Consider the following 27,888-nt stretch of genomic DNA (forward strand, 5'->3'; position numbering starts at 1 on the left):
ACTATGAATAAAAATTAAACAGATAAACGCTATGAAGAAATAGATCGTTTTGATTTGAACGGGATTTATCCACCCATATAAACAATGGTTGGTTCTTGGCACATAATGCCCCTCTATCCAACTGTCACTTCTATGAATATCTTGTCAGTGTTTTTAAACATGTACATCCGTTTTAACTCTCGACTGAGCCCATGCAATCGATAACGGTTGGATGTAGTGCGTGCACCTCTTATCTGACCACTTTACCTATTCATGATGGATTGTTGCAAGTACGTTATTTTTTAGTAGTTTTATCTTAACTTTGGAACTTTTTGAGATATCAAGATGAAACTCTAGTAAATTGGTTTCAACAATGTTGTATATAAGCTGTGCATTGCAGTGGCGAAGGGTGGAGGTAGGCTGTTAAGATCCGCCATAAACAGTGCACATTAAACTTTTTCAGACATACATATTTGTTTTCATTGAAATAAGACTACAATTTACAGATAGTGTTGGTTAGTTTTCAAAATTCAATTAAATCCTGAGAAACCAAGCCATAATAGATAATAGTCAAAAAATACATGTATATCTATAAAATATCTAAAATTATGCAATTAAATGATACATAACTTTGAATATTTTATAAAGAGAAAAATATTTTTTATTTATTATAGTTTGGTTTAGTCAGGGCTTAATGAATTAAAAATAATAACCAACAATATGTGTAATATGTATTTTTAATCCAACGAAAACGAATAACTATGAATGAATAAGTGTGCACGATTTTATCGTATTGCACAAATTAGATCAAAACTATTATGGTTTCGTTTAGGCATGGTTTAATTGATTTTTAAAAACTAACTAACACCATCTGTAAATTGTAGTCTTAGTTCAATAAAAACAAATACATATGATTAAAAAAGTTTCGTGTGCACTATTTATAGTGAATTTTAACAGCCTACCTCCACCCTTCGCCACTGGTGCATTGTAAAGGTGTTTTTAAACAATCAGTCTCCGTTTCCGTCGAGCTGTCAGATAAACTGACATGTAAATGCAAAACTGAAGCGGCCGACTGAAACCAAAATGGAGACGAGACAGGATGGATTTCCTATCAGTTTTCGTATCCGTTTTTAGAGTTGTCAGTTAAATTGACGTGTAAATTACGATGTTGCCATATTTTTCAAATTACTTTTCTAATTTTGATTGAAATATTATAATTTATTTAAATATACGTATTGCATTACATCAACCATATGTTTAGAAAGTAATTATAAAAATAATACTCATTTTTAGTGGATAAAAAATATGTAAATATACACCGCAACTGAAACCTCGACTGAATGGACAACTGATTGTCTAAATACACCGCCGTTTCAAAACGGAAACCTCGATTGAATGTACAACAAAACTGACGTTTAAAAGGACCTAATTAATATTGGGAAACAGATAAATCAAATGAAATGAAATGGTCAAAAGCAAATATTTCTAAATCACAGACACACTTCAATTTTATTATTAGTAGGTATACATTAAAATAATGGTAGAGAGAATGGCTTATAATCGAGGTTATCACACCGATAACAGCCGTTGGGACACATTTGCTCCGCCTCAAGTGGAAATGGTGAATAAACAAGGCCACGTTGGATAAAAATATATTTATTTTTTAACACTTTGAAAGCACAAGCAAAGTGTCTTCATAACTAAATAATTCTTAATTTCAAAATGGTACAAAAACTTCTCCATCAATAAACAAATTGTCAGCAATACATGTTATAAATTAATAGAACTATCAACTAATTTGTGATGTAGAAAAGTAAAAATCATTTCGACAATATTAAGGTACTTCATAACCAAATAATATATTATATTATGCTATTAAATTAGATCTATATCAATGATTCTAGAACGCGTCTAGATAGATGCACATACAGTTTTAGAATTGTCGGTAGCATTCCTATTGAAACATTATTTCATTTTAATAATACATTATTCAACATTTATAAACGGCAATATTCTCGAACTGTGTGCGCAAACGAATCATGTGCGAGCGAGATATTCTTAAATGTCAATATTTAAAAGTAATATAACTGTTAAAACAATGTAAAAAGATATTTTAAACAATACTTAAATAACGTAAACATACGCGACTTTATACTGACAAAATCTTTACTAAACAGGGTATTTATTACACAAAACAGGGGAAATTGATCGTGAAATTTACAATACAATCAAAAACTTACAGAAAGAAAAAATATTCCGTAGGTATTATTTTTTTAAACTGTAAACTTTTGAATCTATTCTATAGAACAAAGGAACAAAAAGAGATTGATCAGAGTCAACCAGACACCTCGTAATATGTTATATTTTTCTTATAACAAGGGTCAACTTGTTATAATTCAAATGGAATGTAAGTACTTAACAAGTGCCCGACTCATCAACGCAATGCATGTAGATGAGTCGTTGATAAAATTTGTTCAAATAATAATCAGGAAATTTGACGATCGAATCTTCTAAAACCATCTCTTTTCACTGTTTTGATCAATTGAATACCGGAAGTTTGACACTAATTAACTCCGTTAAACTTATGTAATATGAAATATCTTTTTGTTAACAATTTAACCTCAATCTGTCATTGCCGAATACACAAGAAAGTAGACAAAACAGACATGTCAAAATTTTATTATAAATTAGGTACTTTTATCAATATAATTCAAATATTAAATTTTGTAACAATTATGTATTTATTACGTAAAGTATTTTATGAAATGAGACATCGTCTTTAATTAGTAAATGTGCGTATTTTTTCTAATTTTGCAAATGACAGTCAAATTGTTAAAAAACTTTGGTTAAATTAAAAACCGCACAATCAATAACACATTCAGTTAAAGGGCGTGACATCTATAATATGTATTTACTTAAATAATTAATTTAATTATAATATAATTAAAGTGAAATATTATAGTTTTATTAAAATTTATTATGAATACATTAAAATATGAATGAAATAGTAATTTTTAGAAACCTCTTGATATAATTCAGACGATCCGAGTAATACACTACTCGGATACCCTGTTCACGCGATATCCTCTCGATTATCGAGAACATTCGCATTGAGATCTGAAAAGAATGAGCAAACATACTGAATAAACTAATTTATAAATCAGTCATTTTATAAGATGGTAATATTGTAATATTATGAAAGATTTAGTTTGTACAAATTTTTAGGTATAAATCATTGAACAAAGAAACTGTCTTGTTAAATGGGTATTAGAGGTCATAGAAAACTAAGTTAAGGTGTTGTATCTGTGTGAGATTTTTTATTTAGAATAACCCTTGGAATAACATTACAAAGTACACTTGATAGATTCAGTTTTCACTCGCTATAAATTTGAGAGGCATAAAAAAGGTCTGGGTGAAGCCTCACCTGCCGAGATCGATTGTAATGACCTACTAAAAAGTCAATTGTCTGACTATGAAAGTGCTCTATAAGTTAAGTGGTAGCATCGGTAATAGAGTGAACCGGCATCCATAGCATGGCGATGCCGTATTGACAATTAGTTGTAGCTTAATTTATTATACTATGGAGTTCATCCATTCGCCATTGGATTATTGTTACTTACAAATGGTGAAATGACGAGTGTAAGTTTCGAAGGTTATTTTATCTCATGATATATTATTTTTCATATCTTAACTCACGTCGGTGAGTGACATGGGATGTGTAATATTATCATACACATAGTACAACACTCACTATGACATAGTTATATATTATATCTTTTAATTTGACGTTTGTTTTGCAAGACAATTTATCTCAAACTGCTTTTCATGTATCTCAATTTCATGTCAAAAAATGTCATCGGTCATTCTTTGTTCAATGATTTTTATTTTTATATTGCACCTAATCGGATGAAATATTCTCCATTATAAAATATTGTAATAACTTATTGACTGTACAAAATGTATGTTTTTATGCGAATCAATTAAGCACCTTTTATACAAGCAGTTTAACATAGGCGGGTAAAATAGCTTAAAAATCCAAACGCATATAATTGCCATAAACAAAATTTATCAAAAATGCTTAAAATAATAATTGAACTAACAACACTATGGCTTTCAAATGGCGTCAGATGATTCTATAATGTTATCAATCGTTTTGAGGTATATCTAATATATTGAATATATTAAAAAAAAAAAAAACTCTTTAATGCATGAGGCCTCTGGAAACAAAAATGGCAGTTTCGGAAATTATATCTATTAGAAAGATGTAAGACATTTTTCATGACACGCCAACATATTGCGAAAATGGAGACTGCCATTTTTGTTTCCAGAGCCCTCATAAATATTTTCAGCTGAATAATTAATTATTAGTAAACGGTTAAGTATAACGAATTTTGTATTTACAATTTATTTCTTCAAGTCATAATATTATTGCGACTTAACTAATATTAAACATAACATAAATCATTCTTCACTCACACAATACGACCAAAAGAATAAGTTTTTTTCATTTAAGGATACAAATGAGAGCATGAACACTACAGAGGGAGCTATAAGAACAATCAGTGAAGTTGATTTTGGCTAAAAAACCCAAACATGAAGTTTGTCACATTTTGGTGTGCAATATAAACACCCTTGTAAACACAAACTTGACACGATTGCAACTCACATTGACTCGGTGTATGTGATTTAGTTGAGATTCCTAAATCACATGTAATTTAGTGAACCGATGTCGACATAACATTGCTCATTGGAGAAAAACTGTTTGCGCTTGCAACAAAGTAGGAACACACTCAGCATGTCAAAATACACAGAATTCATACTATTCATAGCCCGCTTGTCACTGGCCAATCAGATTGTGCAAACCACGAAAATGACAATTATTTATGGTGATTGTAATCTCTTTGATGCAGTAAGTTCAGAAATATTCTTCATACAATTGAAATATATTATATTATGTATGTTTTTAATTGACAATATTTCCGTGAATTTCTTATTTAACACAAAATCACTGTTTCTTTATCTGATGACATGTCTTTGAATATTTTAAATAGTTTTTTGTTTTTGTGTGTATGGATTAAAAATCATGTCTACGTGCGGAGGCTGAAATGCAATTTTGTTGGTGTTTCTTTCACTTTGGATTATGTTGATGTCATATCAAATTCCTGTATACAGGTGCCTAATAGACAATCTGCACCAAACTAATATTGTTGTGTTTGACGTTTATCATGCAGTAATTTTAGTAACATTATTTTGGTCGACAAGATCATTAATTTTCATAAATAAAAAGTTCAGATATTAACAAGACAGACATGGATGAATATTTAACGTATTACACGGAAATGTTATCATTTGTTTTTATCATTGTGATTTGCAAGCAATTAATTAAATTGTAGGAAATTGCAAAAAACTTTAACGATTTCATAGAAAAAGTTTTATATTATCTCCCTATGTAGTGTCCGAGCATTTGACATATTAGTCAGCGTTATGGAATTAAATTAATTACCTGCAACTCACGTGTTATATTAAATTTAATTATTTGGATCTATTGATAAAACTCACTAAAGCCAGGCAAACATATTGATGGATGTCTCTTTCTTTTCAGCAACAAACTATGTTCTTCATTACATTCATTTGTGTGAATAAAATTTTATTTATAAACTTACAGTTCTCCGCAGTGGACAATGTGTACTTACAAAATAGTTGCAAGATTTATTCACATGTGCCACTGTTAATTTATAATAACATTGAATTGAAGTCATTCGATCTATAAAATGCATAACGTCATCCACTTAATAATGGCAGATGAAGATATTTTTAAATGACAATGATCACCGAATAACCTAATATGATCACCGACCAACCAAACAAGCAATGGGGACAAAGTAAGCTAGATGAGGTTAGCTTTTAGTTTTGTAATTGCACACTCCACTTAAAATAAACGCAATCTCAATGGATAAATAAACTACGGCATTAATTTCACAATACTTGTGCTTAAAACGTGGCGTCCACAAAAATGATAACCCACTTTGTCGATATTTTTATCCCCACAAGAATACAATAAGGAATAAAATATTTTTCTTTTAAATTTGTTCGTAAATACATTTTTTTTTGTTTTTTCTTTTTCAATAACGGGATTATCATTACAAATTGGAAAAATCTATATTGTCTTCATAAAATTCCAACACAGAAATTTTGGCAAAACTATGCGTATCTGAATCCATATTATCAAAGAATATCCAATTTCAGCTTGATAATAACATATCGGGGAAATTGGAACAATAATGCGAAAGTGATAAAATTGAAACGCTAAGCCAAGAGTGTAAATCGTCTCTGTTCTGGCAGAACACACTAACTGGAGAATACTAGTTTTGAGTAATTTGACTTTGAAGTTGTTAAAATGTTTGAAATAATGGTCTATCATGTGAGTTTATTAATTAATCGTAAAAAGGAGGACTTTAAAATAAAGACTGTTTATTTATTAAGAAGGTTTCCAGACGGTAAAGTTTGAAATAAGGAACATTTTGGTACTAACTCAATATGTCATTTTTTCGAATTAGTGTTTTCTGCCAGAACAGTGACGAAATGATGTTATAGCGAAAAATAATTAAGTTGTTTAAAATCACGGAGTTACTGCCAAAAGTTGGTAAGTTGATAAATTAAGTATTTAGAGTTATGAACGGATTATGTATCTATATATAAATACATAATATGTATGCTAGAAAAAAAAATCAAGGTCATCCAATATATAGAACATGCACATAAAGCACAAGGAAATTAGTACATATTGTGTCAAACTTTCAAATTTCAATTATTACACCGTAGCAGGATTTCAAGACTTACCAAGTTTTAGCAGTAACCCCACATCCCAAAAATACATACGCAAGAATGATTCCGTGACAGTGTTATAGTAGTACAACTATTTTTTGATAAGGTAAGTCAGTAAAAAACATATGACGAAACCATCGCATGAAGTTGCAAATTGTCATTTACAATTTAATTTTGGCTCAGCAGACTCGATATCAAACAATAAGTGTCGTAATTTACATTGACGTGCCACATTTGGATCGTCACTTTCGTGTTACAATTCTATTATTACGTCCGATAATAAATTATAGCCAAAGAAAGAGATTATAATAATCCATTATCCCTGAATTTTAAACTGTATGAATTAACAAAATATTTGTGTCTCGCGATTATAATGAGGCTCTACAACGTAAACGCTAGGTCAATCAGTTATCCAACAAACTTGCCAAGCTTATCTATGGAACAGAACGGCAGATAAAAACCTGCATCCGAGTATAAGGTGATTTATTAATCAATAAGGGAACAGCAAAAAAATAACATGCACAATCAATATTGATTTGAAAATTTACACTGAAAAATGTTTGCAGAGTTTATCAATTGAAAAATATCTAGTAATTTATATAAAATTGACGGTCGTCAAGTAACGTACCTAGTTAGTACATAATATTAAAATTAGATTCTGTTATAAACTATTTTATGTAATATTAATTTACCGCAAATTTTATTTGTACAAAAAAATTGTGTTTTAACATAAGATAAGAATACATTCATAGATAAACTTAATACATAAATGATACAGAAAGTAGGAAATCGCCCCGGGATAAAAATATTTTACACATAACCAAAAAACGGTTCCCGTAAATACAATAATTCTCATTGAGAATTAAATGAAGTTATTCATTTAAAATTGTCGCTGAAAGGTAAAAATCTCAACAGTTAGATATTGCAAGAAAAAATAAATAGAAATCAAACCCATGACATTGTACCGTTCACATTAAACACTCTAAATAGTAATTTCCCTACCTATAAGTCTGAATACAATATATCAATCTGTGATACACTCAGACAACCTGTGTTCAAATATTTTGTTCTTAAGTTTGTAAACTATGTTATTTTTTTTTTTAATAAAACTGCAGCAGCTTTGTTAGTTTTCAATTACATGGCCGTGGATGCGTAAAATAGGATTGAATGCGGCAACACAACATTTTATTATTATTCTTTTGCCATTCATCTAAATAATAATGCATAGTATTTTGTGTTACATTCAAACTTTTGGATTATTTTTAGAAAAGTAATTTAGTGCTTTCTCACTCAATTTAATTTTACAGCGAATTAAAAGTGGGATTAGAAACTCACAAAACAAAGAAATTCATTGATTTTTAAGTAAAGTATTTAACTCCATTAAATTTACAAATTCATATCCCAAAGTCGTAGGTTTCGGGTTCAACTTCCACTCTATGGAGTTCTAACGTAAGGTCCAAGTAGACGAAATTCGGCGGGACGGCAGCGGCGTGCATAACTCAAACGTATAACCGTGTGTGAAATGTTCGTAGACAATGTCTTTTTTTGGGCATTTCACACACGGTTAACGTTTCAGTTACGCACGCCGCTGCGGCCTCGCCGAACGCCGTCCACTCAGGTCTTACGCTTAGGATCGAAAATGTGACCTATTAATGTAAGACATAGCTATTACGTTTTATCCATGCAATGTTACTAGGCCAAGTGAATAAAAGATGCCTAGACTTCTTATGCTTCCCATTTAAAATTTTAAGGGATTTAATGAAAAAAAAAATGACAAACATAATAAAGACATGTTTTTATTTATTCACTCGGCCCAGGCTTGTGTATGTATGATTCTTTCCCGCCTACGCATCCGCGGCTGGATTGCAATTTCTTCAATTTCATCTTAAAACATCCGAAATTAGTTATAATAATAATTAACACTAATGTTTACAGTCAGTCATTGAGTGGCGGGCTGCGGCGACACTAGCTGTCGTCCATGTCCTCCGTGTTGACAATCACCTGGACCACATATCCTTGCTGAATATGAACCTCTTCTATCACTAATTTATCACCGAGCAGCTTACCCCCGTAGAACCACCTCTGCCTTGAAGCCTCCACATTGTCTTGCTTCTGCAATGACAATAAACAACAGACAATTATTAACAATTATGTTCACTCTGTGTTTGAATAATATTCAAATGATTTTTATTGAACTAAGACTACAATTATTTACAGATGGTGTTGGTTAGTTTTTAAAAATCAATTAAACCCTGCCTTAACCATACCATAATAGTTTTGGTATACTTTGGGCGATATGACAAAATTGTACACACTTTTTCATTCATACTTATTTGTTTTCGTTGGATTAAGAATACATATTACACATATTCTTGGCTCATTTTTTTAACTTCATTAAGCCCTGCCTCAACCAAACTATAATAAATAAAACATATTATTCTATCTATAAAATATCCAAAGTTACGTATGATTTAATTGCATAATTTTAGATATTTTATAGATAGATGAGTACTTTTTGACTATTATCTATTATGGCTTAGTTTTCGCAGGGTTTAATTGAAATTTAAAAACTAACCAACACCATCTGTAAATAAATTGTAGTCATATTTCAATGAAAACAAATACGTATGACTGACAAAGTTTAGAGTGCACTATTTATGGCGGATCTTAACATCTTAACACCTTAACTCCGCCCTTCGCCACTGGACAGTATTTGTGCAGAACGCTCAGAAGCAAGTCAGAGCGTTCTCCGTGAATGCATTCAATGAGAATTTTTGTAATTCGTGACTCAAACTCAAAATCAGTAAGAACGAGACATGAAATGTAATTGACGTTAAGACTTATGTCATTTCCCATGACTACGTCCAGTGTAGTAGGACATTATAAAGAGAGCAGCAAATTAAGAAAGGAATGTGAATAATACAACTTTTGTGAGTAGTTCCCGTGGAGACAAATTTCCCTTTCACTCTTTCGAGTATTCGAGAAGCATCATGCCTGTGGAATCATTTGCGAGGAACTTGGGCGATTCGAATATGGGTGAATAAAGATATCATTTGTTGTGGATACAAACCATTATTTGGCACTTGCGGAAGGTTTGAAAAAAGCTGCAGGAAGGATTTCCGAGATTTAAAAAATGTTCCAAGTAACACACCCTCAATAGCACGACACAAATCTGGCTAGCTCACTTGTTAGTGCACGTACCATAGGGTGGTTATTAAATGTTTATAGTTTTTTTTGGAAATGTATACAATGTGAATTAAAGTCTTAAAGAAAATATTAAAATCTGTTTATTTATTTATTTTGTTATAAACACGGTCTTTTTATCATTTCAGACATTACAGGGTTATTACATTTAATTTTTTTATTAACTCTATATAAAACGGGTTATTTATTTAGGAATTTATTTTTTTGATATTCAATTGATAATATTTTTATTTATTTAGTTATTAACTTGCACGCCATAAAGGAGCGTGGGTTTTATACTATCCGGTTAGAGGAACGGACGCGAACTGACGTACAACTCTTATTTCGGGAGAGGGACTTTCCCTCCCGCTCCTCAGAGGCACCAACAGATTAGCAGTGCGTCGCGCGTTATTACTTAACATTTAATTTATTATAAAATCATTATTCTAATCTATAAACAACTAGGTAAAATTATTTAAAACAAAATTACGGAAGAAAGCTACGCAGAAAATTAAATATTAAAGAAGTTATAACAATTTACAAATTATATGCATTTTGATAGAAAGAAATAGATAATATCTCCCGCCGATATAATTTTGTTTCTTTGTTTCGAATCGGTGTGAGCGGTGCACACACACTATCAAAATAGTCCCGATTCACGCATATCGAGTGATTGACAGAATACGCAGTGCAGTGCGTGTATTATTTTAAATTTACAGATTTTATTTAAACACGTTATTTATTTTAAATTATAAAATGCAGCTACTGAATTTAATTATACAAAACAAAACTACTGAGTTTAATAGTAACCCTCTTCGGTAATTTTGCTATACATATTATTATATTTTAATCCTCGCTTACATTTATTTATCTCAATTCTCATTTACTCCGGCATTCATCTCCTTTATAGTATAACAATTTTACATCTTCCTCACATACCAGTATACATATTTATTATTAAGATATTTCTTTATTTAAAACTTACGTGCTAGGTACATACCATATTATTTGAAATCATAATTAAACAATTTAAATATTTACTTAATCTATTGACTCCATTCGTCACCTCGCATACTTGTTTCAATTTACCAAATTCTTCCCACCTAGTGTACACCAGTGCATACACAGGACGAGGACTTAAACTGAAATAGTAAGATAGATTGACGATTCTCCAAGGGATTTTAATTACGAGTTTTATAAAGCCGCCGGGGTAAAGATTAGGTGACAATGTTTGGGCCATCAAATATATATTATATTATCATAGATATTTAAACGGTATTTTATGTTGGTGTTAATTCGCCCCTAATTTTTGATGCACAAACGTCGATCCCAATCTCACGGCCACGTACTTTGTCCTTTGGACGATCGTCAATACATGTTATGGTACATACATTTACATTTTATTTAGTTATACGATTCAAACTTTAAAGTAACTTAAAAGACTTGTATTAGCCTACAATCCTGATAGGTTATTGGGGAATCTGGTTATATGTTTTTGTTAAGCCGGTTATTTTTTTGATCAGGCGACCTGTACAAACCGTCAGAATTTAGAAAGTGTAGGCACCAGTTAAAGAGCGGGTGTAGGGATCGGCAAAACAAAATGTCCCCCCTTTCAGCGATTTGTACGTTCACCCTGATTTCTCGGCCATATTCCCGATTCCTCAATAATTCGTTCAGTGTATATTTTAATGCTTACATGTTTAAAACCTTATTTATTAAAATTTTCGTTCAACAATTCTCTTTATTACCATCTTTTTTTTTTTGTTTACCTTTTTACCGTTTCATCTTTACATTTTCGCGTTACTTTTTGTTAGATAGGACGTAATTGGTTACGTTGTCAAAAGCGTTAGAACTTACTTTCGTTATTCATTTTATTTTGTTAATTGTTTACTTCTAGTCATCTCCTCAAAACGCCGTTGTGCAGGATTATTGAGTGTGCTAGGTATATTTATATTATTTTCCAGTCATCCACTCAAGACGTCGTTGTGCGAGATCATTGAGTTTTGCTGGGTATATGTTTTTCGTATTGATGTCTAGAATATCAATCGTTTTTGGTTTTCTTTTTATTTTATTTTATTTCTTTTTGAGCGTCGGTCGCGTCTTTTGTCCACGTCGAGCTCTTCTTTTCACTGGGTGAATAAGTGTTGTGTCATGAGGGACTGTACCCGTCGGTACAGCGGTTGTCCTCTGGCGAGAGGCGTCTAAGGCAATTTTCACCTCACTAAGCGGTATATCATCGTCAGTCAATCCTTCTACGTCAGGTACCTTTGTCAAGGAGAGATTATGGTTAGTTGTCCCGGTTTCGAACCCGGTTACCTGCCCCTCTTCCCCACAAGATTCCGAGGACGTTTCTGGAGTCCTGATTCTTTTCCAATTTCTCACTACTTTGTCACTTTTTGACGTCGACGCTTCACATGTCCTTCCAGTTGCATCATCATGTCCCAGGGACAAATCATTTGTAGACTCGTCACGATACGGCGACGCAGGCGGGGAGTGTACAGTTCCCTGCGCTATGTCGTGTCCAGTGGTCGTGTCTCGTCTTGTAACGATGTCCTGAGTATCAGGTACTTCCTGAAGGGATGTGTTCGGTGCCTCCGTGTTATCTTCCTCTTCTTCTTCATCGGTATTAATATGCTCCAGTTCTGGTACAATCGGCGGGTAATACTTGCGTAAGTGGTCCACGTGGAACTTAAAAGGTCTGCCCCGACGCAATACGTAGTACGATACTCGACCTACTTTCCATATAATTTTATGAGGCCCCGACCAACGAGGGTCAAGGCCCGAATTCGCCCCTGGCCTCGTCTTTGGAAATTCTTTCACGTATACAGAATCACCAACTTGGTACGTCGGCGTTTCGGGTTCGTTTTGTGCTCGCCGGCGTCTAAAATATTCTTCCTCATTTATTAATACGGCGCTATCTATTTCCTCGCTACTCCTCTTCACGTTATTTTCTTCATTGGTACGCAGTGGATTGGACCAATACCCGGGTTTGCACATTTTTCGACCCCAAAGTATTTCCGCAGGTGAGAATCCAGTAGCTGCGTTTCGACGACCTCGTAAATCGCCCAATATATCGGGGATGAGATCATCCCACGTATTTTGCTCTCGGCCTATCAATCGGATCCGTAGTCCTTTCTTTATTTCCTGGTTTCGTCTTTCTGTAGGATTTGCGCGTGGTTGGTAGACTCCGGTGTTCCATTGAACAGCGTCCCATTCTTGTAATGCGGCCAACCATGCCGGATGAGAAAACTGAACTCCATTGTCTGTTAATATGGCTCGTGGGCTTCCAAATTGCAATATGATATTATCGCGGACCAAAGGGATAATATTCATGGCCGTCGACGATCGCATTGGGAAAGCCTCTACCCACCGTGAGAAGAGATCAGTAATTACTAAAAGAAATTTGTTTTTACGGCGTGTAACAGGGTATGGGCCCATTAAGTCAAGGGCCAGGATTTCCCATGGTCTTTTTGCCTCCGTATGCGAGGTTTGAGGTGCTCGTGGTTGCAATGCACCACGCTTTCGAGTAGCGCAGATGACACAAGCGCGTACATACGCTTCCACTTGCTGTCTTCGTTTGTGCCAAAAGAATTCACTTCGAATAGCATAATCGGTTTCTTGCGCGCCCGCGTGTCCTCCTTCGTCATGAAATAATTGTATGACATCCCTTTGAAGGGGTGGTGGTACTACAAGGGTAGGACCTTGGTTATTACTTTTTCTCACCAACAATCCGTTTTTTATTTCGAATCCTGCCAGTCTCCTACGGACACCTTCATTTGAGTTTAATCTTATCATCCGACTCCGTGTGACTGGGTCGTTCCTCTGGCATTCAATTACTTTCTGTCTTATATTCACTGTTGTCAGCAGCATTACTGCGGCAGACTCCGGTCTTCGTGTAGGCGCTGCCATACGTTCACTCTCTTCCTCCGGACTTAGAGTGACGCCAGCGGGTTCTTGTGGATACCTTGAAAGATGATCAGCGAGATGGTTCTCCTTTCCCGGACAGTGTTCAGTGGTAAAACTAAACTCTGAGAGGAGGATCGCCCATCTTGCCAACTTTCCCTTACTGTTTTTAGCAGTATTGAGCCACGTAAGCGCCTGATTGTCGGTAATCAGAGTAAACGGTCTATCTTCTAAATAACCTCTGTATCGGGTGATGCCCCATACAGCGGCCATAGCCTCCAGCTCGTTACTGTGGTACCGCCTCTCAGTGTCGTTTATGCGCTTGCTTGCGTAAGCGATTACGTCACGTTCGCCGTTCTCTTTCTTTTGAAAAAGCACAGCGGCTATGCCGCAACCGGATGCGTCTGTTTGAATGCAGAAGGGTCTTTCAAAATCGGGCCTTGCCAACCTCAAAGGCTGTCGTAAGACATGCTTTATTCGGCGGAAGGCTTCTGTTGCTTCTGTTGTCCACCGGAATCGCACGGTGGTTCGAAGTAGCTGTGTTAACGGGGTCGCCATCTCGGCAAACCTAGGGATGTATTCCCTAAGCCAATTAACCAAACCGAGAAAAGATCGCACGTCTTTACGAGTTTTTGGCTCCGGTAACGCTTCTATTTCTTGGAGATGATGCGCCTGCGGCTCATTCCCTGTTGCGGTAATACGATGCCCTAGATAATTTACTTCCGATAATCCAATATGGCACTTCGCTGGTGCGACGCGTAGCTCGTGGCATTGCAGCCTTTCAAACACAAGTCGCAAATGATGGGCGTGCTCCTCCCATGTCTTACTATAGACGATTATATCGTCTAAGTAGACCAGACAAATATTATTCACCAAGCCTACCAGCACCTCTTGACTCATAAGCCGCTGGAAGTGTCCCGGTGCGTTTTTACTTCCAAAAGGAAGTCGTCTGAATTGGTAGCAGCCCCCGTCAGCTGTAGTAAAGGCTGTCAAAGGCCTCGTATCTTTGTGGACTGGAATTTGCCAGTAACCAGATTTGAGGTCCAAACTACTAAATATAGTGGCTGTGCTAAGATCTTTAAGTGTGTCCAGGATGAGCGGAAGTGTTACGGATTCATCGATGGTTACAGCGTTGAGCCTTCTGTAATCCACACAAAAACGTGAAGTCCCATCGCGTTTAGGTACTAGAACAATAGGAGACGCATACGCAGACGTACTTGGCTCGATGATGTTATCAGCTAACATCTGCTCCACATCCTCCTGGATCTGCTTCCGTTTACTTTCTGATTGTTTATAAGCATTTATACGAAATGGTGTTTTGTCTTTCAAATGGATTCTAAATTCTGATGTTCGACTGCAAGGGCCTGTTTCCGCGAATTGGTCTCGGAAATCTTCCATGACTTGTGTTAGAGCGATGCGGGCCTCCTTGGGAATATCATGACTTAGTTCGGCCAATGTAATTGGTCCATTTGGTAGAGGTAACCTATTTGTTATACAATGTAATGTCTGTCTTTTTGCTTTTCCAAAATGCACACATCGGCGCTTTAGGTCAATCATTGTTTCTTGGTCTTCCATCCAATCCAGGCCGAGTAGAACGTCAATATGTAATCCATCTAATACCAGTGCCTGAATGTGTACAGGACTATCTCGTAAGTAGCCTTGGATTAAAACTTCGCCTTGCGTCTGTAGAGACTCACCGCCCGCAGTCATCAACGTCACGGGGTTACCCTCTATTCTGGAAAGTGATTGTGCCAAATCACTACGTATCAGGGTCCTGGTGGCCCCCGTATCCAAAACAGCTTCGTAGCATCCTTTTATTCCATTTATCCTCAGTGGTAGCCGAAGCAGATGCTCGCCATTCACTCCCTTTGTGTCCCCCTTATTGGGCAAGTACACTCCAATATAGGGCTGTTCCTTTATGTTAGCGTCTTGGTGTGTACCAATGCTATTAATTCTGCAATTTATTTGCTTTAGAATTTCTCCGTTGGACGCATATTTATCATTTATTATTGTTACAGTATCCTTAGGGGGTACTTCATCGTATTTTATTTTACTACTTACTATATGCATTGTAGATAAACTATTATTATTTTCATTCTTATCTTTCACACTTTTATTTCCTACATTACTTACATGTACGCCACTGTCGATTTTCTCCATATGTTTAACACTTTTATTATCTAATTCAAATGTCAATGCATCATTATTAATTACATCTAAATATTTCACACTTTTATTTTCTATATTACTTATATGTACGCCACTGTCGATTTTCTCAATATGTTCCACACTGCTCTTATTTAAATCAGATATCGATGCGTCATTTTTAATTATATCTAAACACTTCACACTATTTCTTTCATTAATATTTTTTTCAAATGTCAAGCACGTTATGTTATCATTCTTTTCTTTGAAACCAGCCGATGGTAACATAATCGCTTTATTTATGTTTAAAAATCTATGTGGTGTCATATACAAAAACGAATTTAATTGTTCTCGACTTGTAATATTTCGTAAATCACGCATTTCACAAGATGAACTGTCACTAATATCTAGATGCGTAACATTTTTATGCGTTGATTTATCGAACGATGTCATTTTCGATGTTTTGTTTATTATAGTCTTGTTATCTTGAGTATTTCCACATTTATTATGGACGTAACAATTTTTATATACATCTATTTTATTAGAATTTATTACCTGAAAGGTTTTCAAAGGATTATACTTAAAGTATTTATTCAACTTTGCATAAGACATTTTTATATTCTGTGTAGGACAAAGAGAATATTTGTTTACAGTTTCGTAAGGCGTTTCAAAATTTTTACGCGCCATAATATCAGATGGTTTTTCTAATTTTATCAGCTCAGTCTCGGTATTTAAACAATTACTTACTGTTTTTCTGTGGGAATTCTCTCCAACGGCCGCATCGTGGAAGTCACGTACACCATTTTTTTCTGACATTCTACATTCATTCAACCTTTCACACTTATTAATATTTTTATCTTTAAGTAACTTATTATTTAAACAAACGTCGGCGAGCAATGCCTGTGATTTTACATCTCTTTCTTTTGAATTTACATTATTGTTTTTAAAATAGGTATTGGCATTGTCCGTCGAAGTATTGTTTCTATTTTCTAATATACCACTTAACTTCATAGGCTTTTTAAGAAAGTTACTATGACACTTTACACTAGTAGACTTTGGAAGAAAGTTCTCAAACGTATCGCCGTCATGTGGGGAGACATCAGCAGCGTCCGGGCTCCTAACCTTGAGTCGGAGGCGGTGACCAGGCCCTGCGTCGCCTCCTCATTGTTGTGACTGATCTTCTCGCCTTGATGCTTCCTGGTTCCTTCTCCAGGCTGGATAATCCGGACATGTATAGTTCTCGTGGTACCCGTTCCTGCAGATTTGGCACGGCCGGGTTCCATACTCGTGAGGCAATCGAGGTCTACCATTTAAAAATCCCCTTCCTCGTGTTGCGGATCCTCGAACATAACCTCCTTCCGGTGCATTTCTTGGGCCGTTATTTATAGGCCTTTCGAATGGCGGAGGTGGTTCATGGCGTATATCAATTTTAGGGGCTTGTCGTCCTACTGAAGCGCGCGTATTGGTCCGCTCCTGGTTTCCGCTGCAGTTGCATGGGCATCCGCATTCCTTTTCTTTTGGTCGTTGCCCTGCCACTACTATTTGGGTTTTTATTTTCGTTGGCTTCAGTCGCTTGGTGATCTCCATGAGTCCTTCGAGATTGGACCAGCCTGATTGGCCCACTCGCAACTGGTCCCTCTCATTTAGGAGCTCGAAGAAGAGTTCGGCCAGCTCTTCGCTCGATTCTTTAGGTAAAAGAACCGTCGCCAAATCTTTTTTGTTGAGCAGAAAGCTGAAAGCATCTTCATCAGCTCGCTGCTCCACTCGTTTGAGGTTGTCTTGTTGTTCACGACGTCTCATGGGTGATTCGAAGTGTAACTCCAGTCGATATATAAACGACTCCCAGGAATCGTGTGAAGAGATAGTCTTTCCCCATATCTTCGCTTCCTCCCGAAGACGATTCAGCGCTAGTCCCGTCCAGCTTTCGGGCGAGCTTTTGGCCAATGCAAAAAACTCCTCACATCCTTTTATAAAACCGGCCACTCGATATTTAGGATTTCCGGTGTAAAATACTTCTAATTCAGGCTTCAAGGCCCACGGAGCTTGGTATGAGTGCGGCGCTACCGACGTAATCTCTGGCATTGACTTCGGTGTTGTCAGTGATGTCACTGTCGGCAGTGTCATTTCCACTCGTGGTCTGATATCCAGTGACAGCGGAACAGTTTCTAATTTTGAAATAGGAGTCAGCACCTCCTCCTCCGAAAGATTAGGGTCCTCTGAATTATTTTTAGCCATGGTGCGAGTCTTGGAGCGCGTTAGCATTTATACACATTTATTATTATTATATATTTAAAAAAAAATGATTTTTTTTTTAATATTAATTGTGTTTTATCAGGTCATGGTTCCGGAGGAAGCCATGCACTTCCTCAGCCTGCACGTTATGGGCGCCAAAATAACACACCCTCAATAGCACGACACAAATCTGGCTAGCTCACTTGTTAGTGCACGTACCATAGGGTGGTTATTAAATGTTTATAGTTTTTTTTGGAAATGTATACAATGTGAATTAAAGTCTTAAAGAAAATATTAAAATCTGTTTATTTATTTATTTTGTTATAAACACGGTCTTTTTATCATTTCAGACATTACAGGGTTATTACATTTAATTTTTTTATTAACTCTATATAAAACGGGTTATTTATTTAGGAATTTATTTTTTTGATATTCAATTGATAATATTTTTATTTATTTAGTTATTAACTTGCACGCCATAAAGGAGCGTGGGTTTTATACTATCCTGTTAGAGGAACGGACGCGAACTGACGTACAACTCTTATTTCGGGAGAGGGACTTTCCCTCCCGCTCCTCAGAGGCACCAACAGATTAGCAGTGCGTCGCGCGTTATTACTTAACATTTAATTTATTATAAAATCATTATTCTAATCTATAAACAACTAGGTAAAATTATTTAAAACAAAATTACGGAAGAAAGCTACGCAGAAAATTAAATATTAAAGAAGTTATAACAATTTACAAATTATATGCATTTTGATAGAAAGAAATAGATAATATCTCCCGCCGATATAATTTTGTTTCTTTGTTTCGAATCGGTGTGAGCGGTGCACACACACTATCAAAATAGTCCCGATTCACGCATATCGAGTGATTGACAGAATACGCAGTGCAGTGCGTGTATTATTTTAAATTTACAGATTTTATTTAAACACGTTATTTATTTTAAATTATAAAATGCAGCTACTGAATTTAATTATACAAAACAAAACTACTGAGTTTAATAGTAACCCTCTTCGGTAATTTTGCTATACATATTATTATATTTTAATCCTCGCTTACATTTATTTATCTCAATTCTCATTTACTCCGGCATTCATCTCCTTTATAGTATAACAATTTTACATCTTCCTCACATACCAGTATACATATTTATTATTAAGATATTTCTTTATTTAAAACTTACGTGCTAAGTACATACCATATTATTTGAAATCATAATTAAACAATTTAAGTATTTACTTAATCTATTGACTCCATTCGTCACCTCGCATACTTGTTTCAATTTACCAAATTCTTCCCACCTAGTGTACACCAGTGCATACACAGGACGAGGACTTAAACTGAAATAGTAAGATAGATTGACGATTCTCCAAGGGATTTTAATTACGAGTTTTATAAAGCCGCCGGGGTAAAGATTAGGTGACAATGTTTGGGCCATCAAATATATATTATATTATCATAGATATTTAAACGGTATTTTATGTTGGTGTTACAAGGATTCAGGCAACCAATAACATTATTAGACATTAAAATAAAATGAATGGGTTTATTAATGAATAATCGGTACTAACATAATACTTCTAGTAATAATACTATTTTTCTGTGTATGAATGAATACTCGATAATTTTGAGAGCCGTCACATACGTTTCTCAATTCTGCCATCAATTGTGGCGCTAAGCGGTTAGTATGATTAAGCCCTAAGACCGGATAGATAAGAAGTGCAATTTATGTATATTGATCAACAATAGATTCATTTTGTGAAAATTACTAAAAATCCTAAGGCACTCGCATGAAATGGAAAGGCAAGGCATTATATCTTCAGGACGAGGTTCTGGTGATGACAAAAAAAAAATGTGAAAATGTGCTATATATTATTATGAAACGAAATATGGCTTCATTCTCAATTTTAGAAAGAGAATAATATATAAAATGGCATAAAAATAGTTTATGTTAACAATTTTGTTTATGACAATTATTGACATGGTTAATAAAGATTAACTGATTGTTCAGTTTTCAATCCGTAATGCCACGTTCCAACATGTCGATGTTTGTAGCAAGTTAAACCGATCGTCATGACCAAGATGGTGTCAAATGATTGTTAGTTTGTTAAAATTGTTTTGTCCGATCACTTCAAAACTTAATTTGGATAAAGACGTACTACTTAATTCTGAAACAAAATAATTGATCTATTATTATATGACCGATCAATTGTCGACTCGAATGATAGTTTACTGGTTAAATCGACTGAAAGTAGGAAGTATCTCAACTTCATTCAATTTAACTTATAAGTTAATGAACTTTATTGAAATGCGGTTGCCACTTATCAATATAGTTTCAACATTCAACAGACAGTTGAACGACAAAAATTAAAACGCGGGAACGGGGCATAACTTACCTAGAATACGTTTATTCAACATAATAAGTAATGTTTAGAAGACTCCAATTACATACCTGAAGCTTCTTCTTGCACTGGGCAACGGTGTCCCTCGAGTAGACGGGCAGCTTGACATCTTGGCAGGTGGTGGAGAGACGCAGACGGAGGGAGACGACAGCGCCGCCCTCCACGGGCTCGGAGCAGTCGGCCGGGGAGTCCCTGCCGCCGCCCCTCACCATGTTGATGGGGGGCGAGAGGCAGTAGATGGGCACCTGGTACCTGGTGCCCAGCTCGTCATAGCATTCGGTGAGGTAGCCATTGGGCACGGACACGCCTGCCCCGTCTAGGATAGCCTGCGCAAGCTGGAAATCGGAGGCGTCTGCCGCCGCAGCCGCCGCCCGCAACGCATCCCAGATCTCCTTACGGCCGTCAAAGGCGGGTGCTGTGTCCCAAAACTCGTCGCGTTTGCTCCGTAGCTGCCCCTCCGTCAGCGGCACGTCCGACTTCCATCTTATCGTCTCATGGCACAGTGGGTGGTTCTTTCTGACGCCGCCTTGCAAAACATGACCATTTTTAATACACCATACTGAATACTATAATAATTTAAAAAATGGAAATATTCTTCTAATCTTCCGTCAGAAAGAGTGAAATCTTATAAAATACGTTTTTTGCAATATTTTGTTAAACATGACAATTTTAGATTCGAGTAACAGTTTTCTTGTTATGGCTAAAATTAATACTGCATATTATAAACAATATAAACCATGTATACCACTTGTAAACAAAATCACATATCGGCTTCTTAATCTGCAAACCAGCCAACTGCACTTTTGACCAAAAATTAGATTTTGATAGCATTTTGTCATAAAGCATGTTTTCTATGCTCACACAAAATTTCAAATTCCTAAACCTATAAATAAATGCGACATCGTTCTTCAAACAAAACAGTTAACTGCAGGTGCCAAATTTCCAATATCGTAAATGGAACAACTCCGCTTTTTATATAAATTTTCTTTATATATAAAGGGAAGCTAAAATAGTGTATTAATTCATAGTGCAGCTTATTTGTAAAAAAAAATAATTTCCAAGTGTATTTTTGGAATTGTTAAATTCCGCTCGATAGTTAAGTTATTATGTTTTTTCTCCTTCCTGAACAATTATTTGCCCAAATGGAGTTAGCCGGTTTGCAGATTAATTAAGCAGTTGATATGAACCATATAGGAATTACATGGAAGCAAAAAAAATGGTTCATTTCCGGTATTCTACTTACAAAAAATAAATCAGATTGAAAATCCTACCTGTTTCATTTCACACTTATTGTAAATTATACATATTCTTAAAATAAAAAATAAAACATGATGAAATGAAATAGGTACAGAGATTGAAAAATAAATGCAATCGATACTGCGTTGATAACAAATAGTTTGATTAAAATAGAGGAAGCCTTATGAAAGTTTACCATTGATGGCATTTCATGTTGGTTTTTTCTTCAAGGCGGTCAAATCACTACCATATAAATGCACATTCAATTCGGTTGCGATGATCGCATGTGTTCATCACACCATTAATGTGATTATTTTAGTAAACGGGTCAAAATTGATATATTGTAAATTGCCATATTCATGGATGGTGCACTTTGGGAACCTGCAATAGGCACGTTCGCAACAGTATTATATGCAGCATTAAACAGATTTATTTAGAAAGATTGATTGATACTTTCTGTCTATACAGATATTTATCGCTTTTTTTTGGAAAGAAATCCTTACCGGAAAAACATCTTTAATACCAATATTCTGAAAGATTCTTTTTCTTTCAATATAACGGCCATAGCCATTAGCTCAAAACATCGAGGAAAGACCGGAATAAGACGATTGCATGCCATAGATATAGAATCAAGTAGCAAGAAACGTAACAATATGCATAATTCGATATTTAATAATGCAAGACAGTGACCCTAATTTGATGTTTAAAATGCAATTGAAGCATAATTCTGAGTGACTATTGTTATTATAAATAAAAAAACTGAATACTGCAGTTTTTTATAGAAAACATTATGTGTAAAGTGTCAATTACATTGAGCTACTTTACGAGCTGTTCGTTGGCGAATTTAATAGCGGGCGATTCAGCTACTGCGATTATGATGATGACACACAAAACTTTCCATTCGCTGAGAAGCCACAAGCCAGCGACTATTTTGACAGAACGTAGTTCGTTTTTTTACCGGGAAGTTGCTACTGCGCTCTACTGCGCAGACGTAGTAGGCCCACACACCTGCGTGTAGCGTGTAAAGTTGACCGGCTATCAACTTTTCTCGATAGAGTGTTTACAATCTGCTTGTTAGCTTGTGCGATGATTACACTGGGCAACTTTACAGGCAGATTGTAAATACCCCAACAAGCAGCTCGTAAAGTAGCTCAATGTAATTGACGCATAAGCAACAATTTAGTGATGCTAAACGTAAATATTTACCAAGTAATAGAATTTACACAATTAGACACATTCAGTGCGTTTGCACAATTATATTGTTCGCACACACCTTCAAATGACCTCGAAAGCTACTGTTTGGACATGGTCAATATAGATAAAAGTACAGTAGAACCTCGACTACGCGGACCTCGATTATCGAGGTTTTTAATTACAGGTAAACCTCATAAGTGCAAGAGCGTAGTGGTCGGCGGCGTCTTGCGCAACTCAAACGTATAACCGTGTGTGTAATGTTCGTAGACAGTATCTTTTTTGGGGCATATCACGCACGGTTATACGTTTGAGTTGTGCAAGACGCCGCCGCGCCATTGCCCGTCCATCACTCCGGCCAAATGCTTAATCGCGGGGGATACGTTTCGGACACGGTCGTGATAAGCGAAATTTCGCGATTAAGGAGGTATGTGTATGAAAAATAAAACAATTTAATATACGAAACAAAAATTTTCACAAAATAAACATCATTAACAAAATAAAAAGTAATACTATAACTTTGCAATAAACTGAAAAAATAACATCCATTTAGTTCCGCCTTGCAAAGAGAATCTACATAATTTACCCTGCTTGGCCTGTCTGCACTTGTCATGTAAAATTTGTCGATAACTGACAAATAATCTGATCGTAGGCTCATTCATTATGATGATTCCTGGCACATGTCAAAATAAGTGAAGGACAAAAAATATATTATTAAAAATTGATCACGATATAACGAATTCGCACTTGCCGGGTTTGCGACTTTTTGATCATCACTTTTGTAAGAGTACAGTTTATTAATATTTATAATCACCAAAAAAATGTGAAGTACTTCAAATAGATTTTTTATTGTTTTTTTTTTGATTAATCAGATTTATCGTTATGCGGAATAGCTTCATCCCCCATTAGTCTTGATAATCGCGGTTTTCAGATCAAATTAATTCCAGCGGTACTTTCAGAAATTATTTTTGACTTCAATGTTTTGTACTTTTTCATACAGTGCAAGATTACAGACGCATTAGATTTCCATTCGGTCCAACAGTAAAAAAATAACATTCCTCCCATTTATCATTATATTCGTGATTTAAACTATGTTTCCCTGTTTATTGGTCAAATTCAATATTTTTTACTAATAAATGTTTATAAAAATTATGACTAGAAAATCAAAAATAGTTTTGTTTGATATTTTGGTCACCGGTGGACCATACTATTTGGAACAACTGAACGATTTCATATACGTCGGCTCAAGCTTCAATGAGTTCAGTAGCTGTAAGAAGGATAATAGGCGAAGAATTGCGATGTCCAAGAATGTTGAGTCGTCTTACTGAAATAACGCAGCATTCCAAAAATCTTTAAAAAAAGACGGTACAAGTCAATTTACAGGAAGCGCGCTAATTTTCATAGCCGATTTTGGCAAAATTCATGATTTCAAGAATGAAAACCTAACCTAACCTAACAAATAATCGAGTATATCGGCTATTTTCAAAATTTGTTTTCCGCTGGCTTCCTGTAAACCGACAAGAACCAAAAAGACTGTTGATAATGTTGATGTTTTCAATCTTCATAAATAGTGTTGAAACCTGGAGTCTCAGAGAATCCCATAGGAAGAGATAATGCTCCTCATGTGATTGCTTTATCTAAATATTTTCAATAATAATGGTTCAGTACCTATATTGGCTAATAATGGATGCAGTCTGTTTTTTTTTCAGATTCTGATTCATCATTGATAGTGAGTGGCCTTAGTGTCAACAGGTGATGATTCTTATTGATTAATTTATACAAGTCAGCGGTTGACAACATAACATGGTTTAAAAATGTTGAAAAGCTTTTAATCGGCTGTAAATAACTAAACTTATTGTAAAGATACTAACTATAGATATACCATCATAAATCGTCCGCTGTTACGAATTTAGAACTAAGCTTATCACAATATAAAAAGTATTGAATGATATGTCAAATGTTAGCATGACATGAGGCACCCTCACTCAGTGGACAACTTATACTGGTGGATCTATACCTACCTCTATCCTTGACTGAAGATGATAATATTATTTGTACAATAATCATAGTACTTACCTATTTAAGTAGGTACTATGGTTATTGATTTATATAGGAACAGTAGGAATAAATTATACAGATGTATTTAAGAAATGTCAATTCATTAATTTTTATATTATGTTAATGCAAGTACAATGAATAGAATCATCATTTTATAATATGTGCAAACACTTCCATGGTATTTAATAATGCCTATATGGGTATACTAACATACCGATTCTGTTACTTTGATTTTAACAAACTTAGTCTTGTATTTAGATACCTAAATAACTGTTTCAAACAGTATGAAACAATTCACAATATTTTTGTGAGCATAACACAGAAGTCTCGCGATATCTCACAGTGCAGTATATTTCCTTAATCCTTTACATTCCAGACCAAACTTACAACAGTGAATATCCGAGTATTTTTTATCAAATTACAAGTCAACCAGAATGAAAATGTAAAGCGTTGTGCCATTCGAATGTTTCCGATAGAGTTGGGATTAGTTTTCATCGTCGGCTGGCTTACGACCCACATGAGTTAAATTGCCAAGGTTGATACGGCTAGGGTTTAGGGCCTACCTGAATTGGGTCGGGAAACACTGCCTGAAGAATCGTCGATGGCGCCACTCCTACTTCTGGTTATCCCGATACAACCACCCATGATATATTTTTAGTTTTTAACAGCATTTCATGGGTATTTTTGCATTTTTCTCGTATCCACTGACCATCCTATAATCACCTTTCAGATTGACACCGGCAAACCTCCGCGAGATGGCATATCAAACGATGAAACAAAAATATTTCTACGATTGTGTGGACGCTTCAAAAAACACAGAATATGGATTTAAGGAATACTTCATAAAATTAGGTATTTATTCTATAAAACATATTTAACTTAATTATTGGTAATAAATCACTCTCAACATGCGCATAAAAATATTATAAATTTATCTACTGTTATTTATTACTAAAAATACTAATATTTTTATTTGAATAATTTTAATTGATAGTGGCAAAATAGCTCTGACAGTTGTATCTATTGTCTAAGCTCTGACAGAAGAAACCCATCAATGAGCTCAAAAAACTATATTTATTAGTTCCAATCATTATTATACCTACTTATCTTCAAAATAATAATTTTATAAATCATACTATTATTGAATATCAAATTATAAATATTTACATCCTTATAAAATTAAAGTACCTAGGTACCTACCTAACAGTCGTAATAAAATTATGTCAAGTCGTAATTATAATGATCTGTACCTATACAATGGAAAAAGGTGTTATCAGAAAACAATAATTTTAAATTAACTGCAATATAATTAATAATTAGTTTCCAAGGTGAATAAATGATAATAAATTAATAAGTATTTCGAAATTATTGTCTATGGTTACTTATGTTATTGTATCATTATGCGCGCCATTTTTTTTAAATATCATAAATTTTCAGCGAATCATTCAGCGCTGGTATAATATTATTATTATTAATATAATATCAAAAAAGCAGTAAATATTTTATAGGTACATACTTACATATTAAGAAAAAAACGAGTATCTCCATACCAACTATATAATAATAATTAATCTTTACTCATAATCCCATCTGCGTAGCACTCTCGTAGCAGTAATCGTGTCGTAGCGCAGTTTCATTAATCCGATCTGCAATAATAATTAATTGTAATTTTAACTATGTGGATATAATAACATGTACATTTTTGAGCATATTATGGTTTGTACTACAACTATGTACCTACCTCTTTCAAGAATTTGTCATCATAATAGGCAACATTTAAAAATATTATATTGTCAAATTTGTATACCTAGTAGGTATGTCACTTTCCGAAACGATTGTTCATGATGACAGCATAAATAATAATAAAATACACTATAATATATAAGTGCTTTTAAAATAATGTAAAACCTATTTTTGTCCATAATAGTATAATATTATAGTTTACAATCCGTCAAGAGAAAGTGAAAATGAGGCATATCTATAACATAAATACTGAGCTTTTGTGGAACATAATAACAGCGCTTGAAATGGAAAGTTTTACGAACCGGAGCGCTCGATAATTTTACGAAAACATTAACCTGGTTATCTAATTTTATGTGTATTTTATAAAAATAAGTGTGTTAGATTTTTTCTTATGTGGCCTATTCAGCTCAGACGGTCAAATTATTTTTTCCACGAGACGGAGCGATAATTTTGGTGATCTTATGCACTCCGATTCATTTTGAGCCCTGCATAATAATTAAAAACAAAAAAGACCCTTCCAATATAAAGTTTTTCCTACCAATCACCCTTTATATTTTCATACATTTAATTCATTTCGATTAATCGTCGAAGCATTTTTTTTAATATAGGTGGTTGTGATACGTACTGCCAATAAAAGTAAAATAACATTCTGACCAAAGAGCTTGGACTATATATAACTAGAGGGAGTCATATGATCGTTTTGTATTACACCATTAATTGATGGTGGTTCTATAACATTTTAGTAGGTATGGTCGTTTTAGTGATTGAAAAAATTAATATACCTATCCTGTGCGTTACCTACCTACCGCATTTGGCGGCTTGTTTTTGACGTTTAAATTTACAAATTGAGTGAACCTAAAAATGTATTTAAACATTGCTTGCGGCTTTTGACAGCTGATGGGTGATGAAAGTCTGAATTATTTTTTTTTAAAACGAATTTGTTATGTGAAATAATTTGTAGCCAATACAACACATTGGCATGAATCAG

The 27,888-nt window shown here is 34.7% G+C and overlaps 1 protein-coding gene across 2 annotated transcripts; it reads right to left on the reverse strand.

Moving 5' to 3' along the window:
• Positions 1-6,102: 6,102 nt before the first annotated feature.
• Positions 6,103-25,907, reverse strand: LOC147075787 (ubiquitin domain-containing protein 2). Of its 2 annotated transcripts, XR_015069971.1 has the most exons (4): positions 25,721-25,907; positions 20,723-21,198; positions 8,419-8,916; positions 6,103-8,302 (listed from the first exon to the last, which is right to left on the reverse strand). XR_015069971.1 is itself a non-coding variant. In XM_085942101.1 (3 exons), the coding sequence occupies exons 1-3, from the start codon at positions 25,800-25,802 to the stop codon at positions 8,770-8,772; spliced, it is 705 nt and encodes a 234-aa protein (XP_085798227.1). In that variant the 5' UTR covers positions 25,803-25,907; the 3' UTR covers positions 6,103-8,769. The 2 variants fall into 2 exon arrangements, 1 of the variants encoding a protein (XP_085798227.1); XM_085942101.1 differs by having other exon boundaries at positions 6,103-8,916.
• Positions 25,908-27,888: the final 1,981 nt, after the last annotated feature.

This window comes from Rhyacophila brunnea, unplaced genomic scaffold (genome assembly GCF_057557595.1).
Source record: "Rhyacophila brunnea isolate RB1 unplaced genomic scaffold, BYU_Rbru_1.0 scaffold_14, whole genome shotgun sequence".
NCBI lineage: Eukaryota > Metazoa > Arthropoda > Insecta > Trichoptera > Rhyacophilidae > Rhyacophila > Rhyacophila brunnea.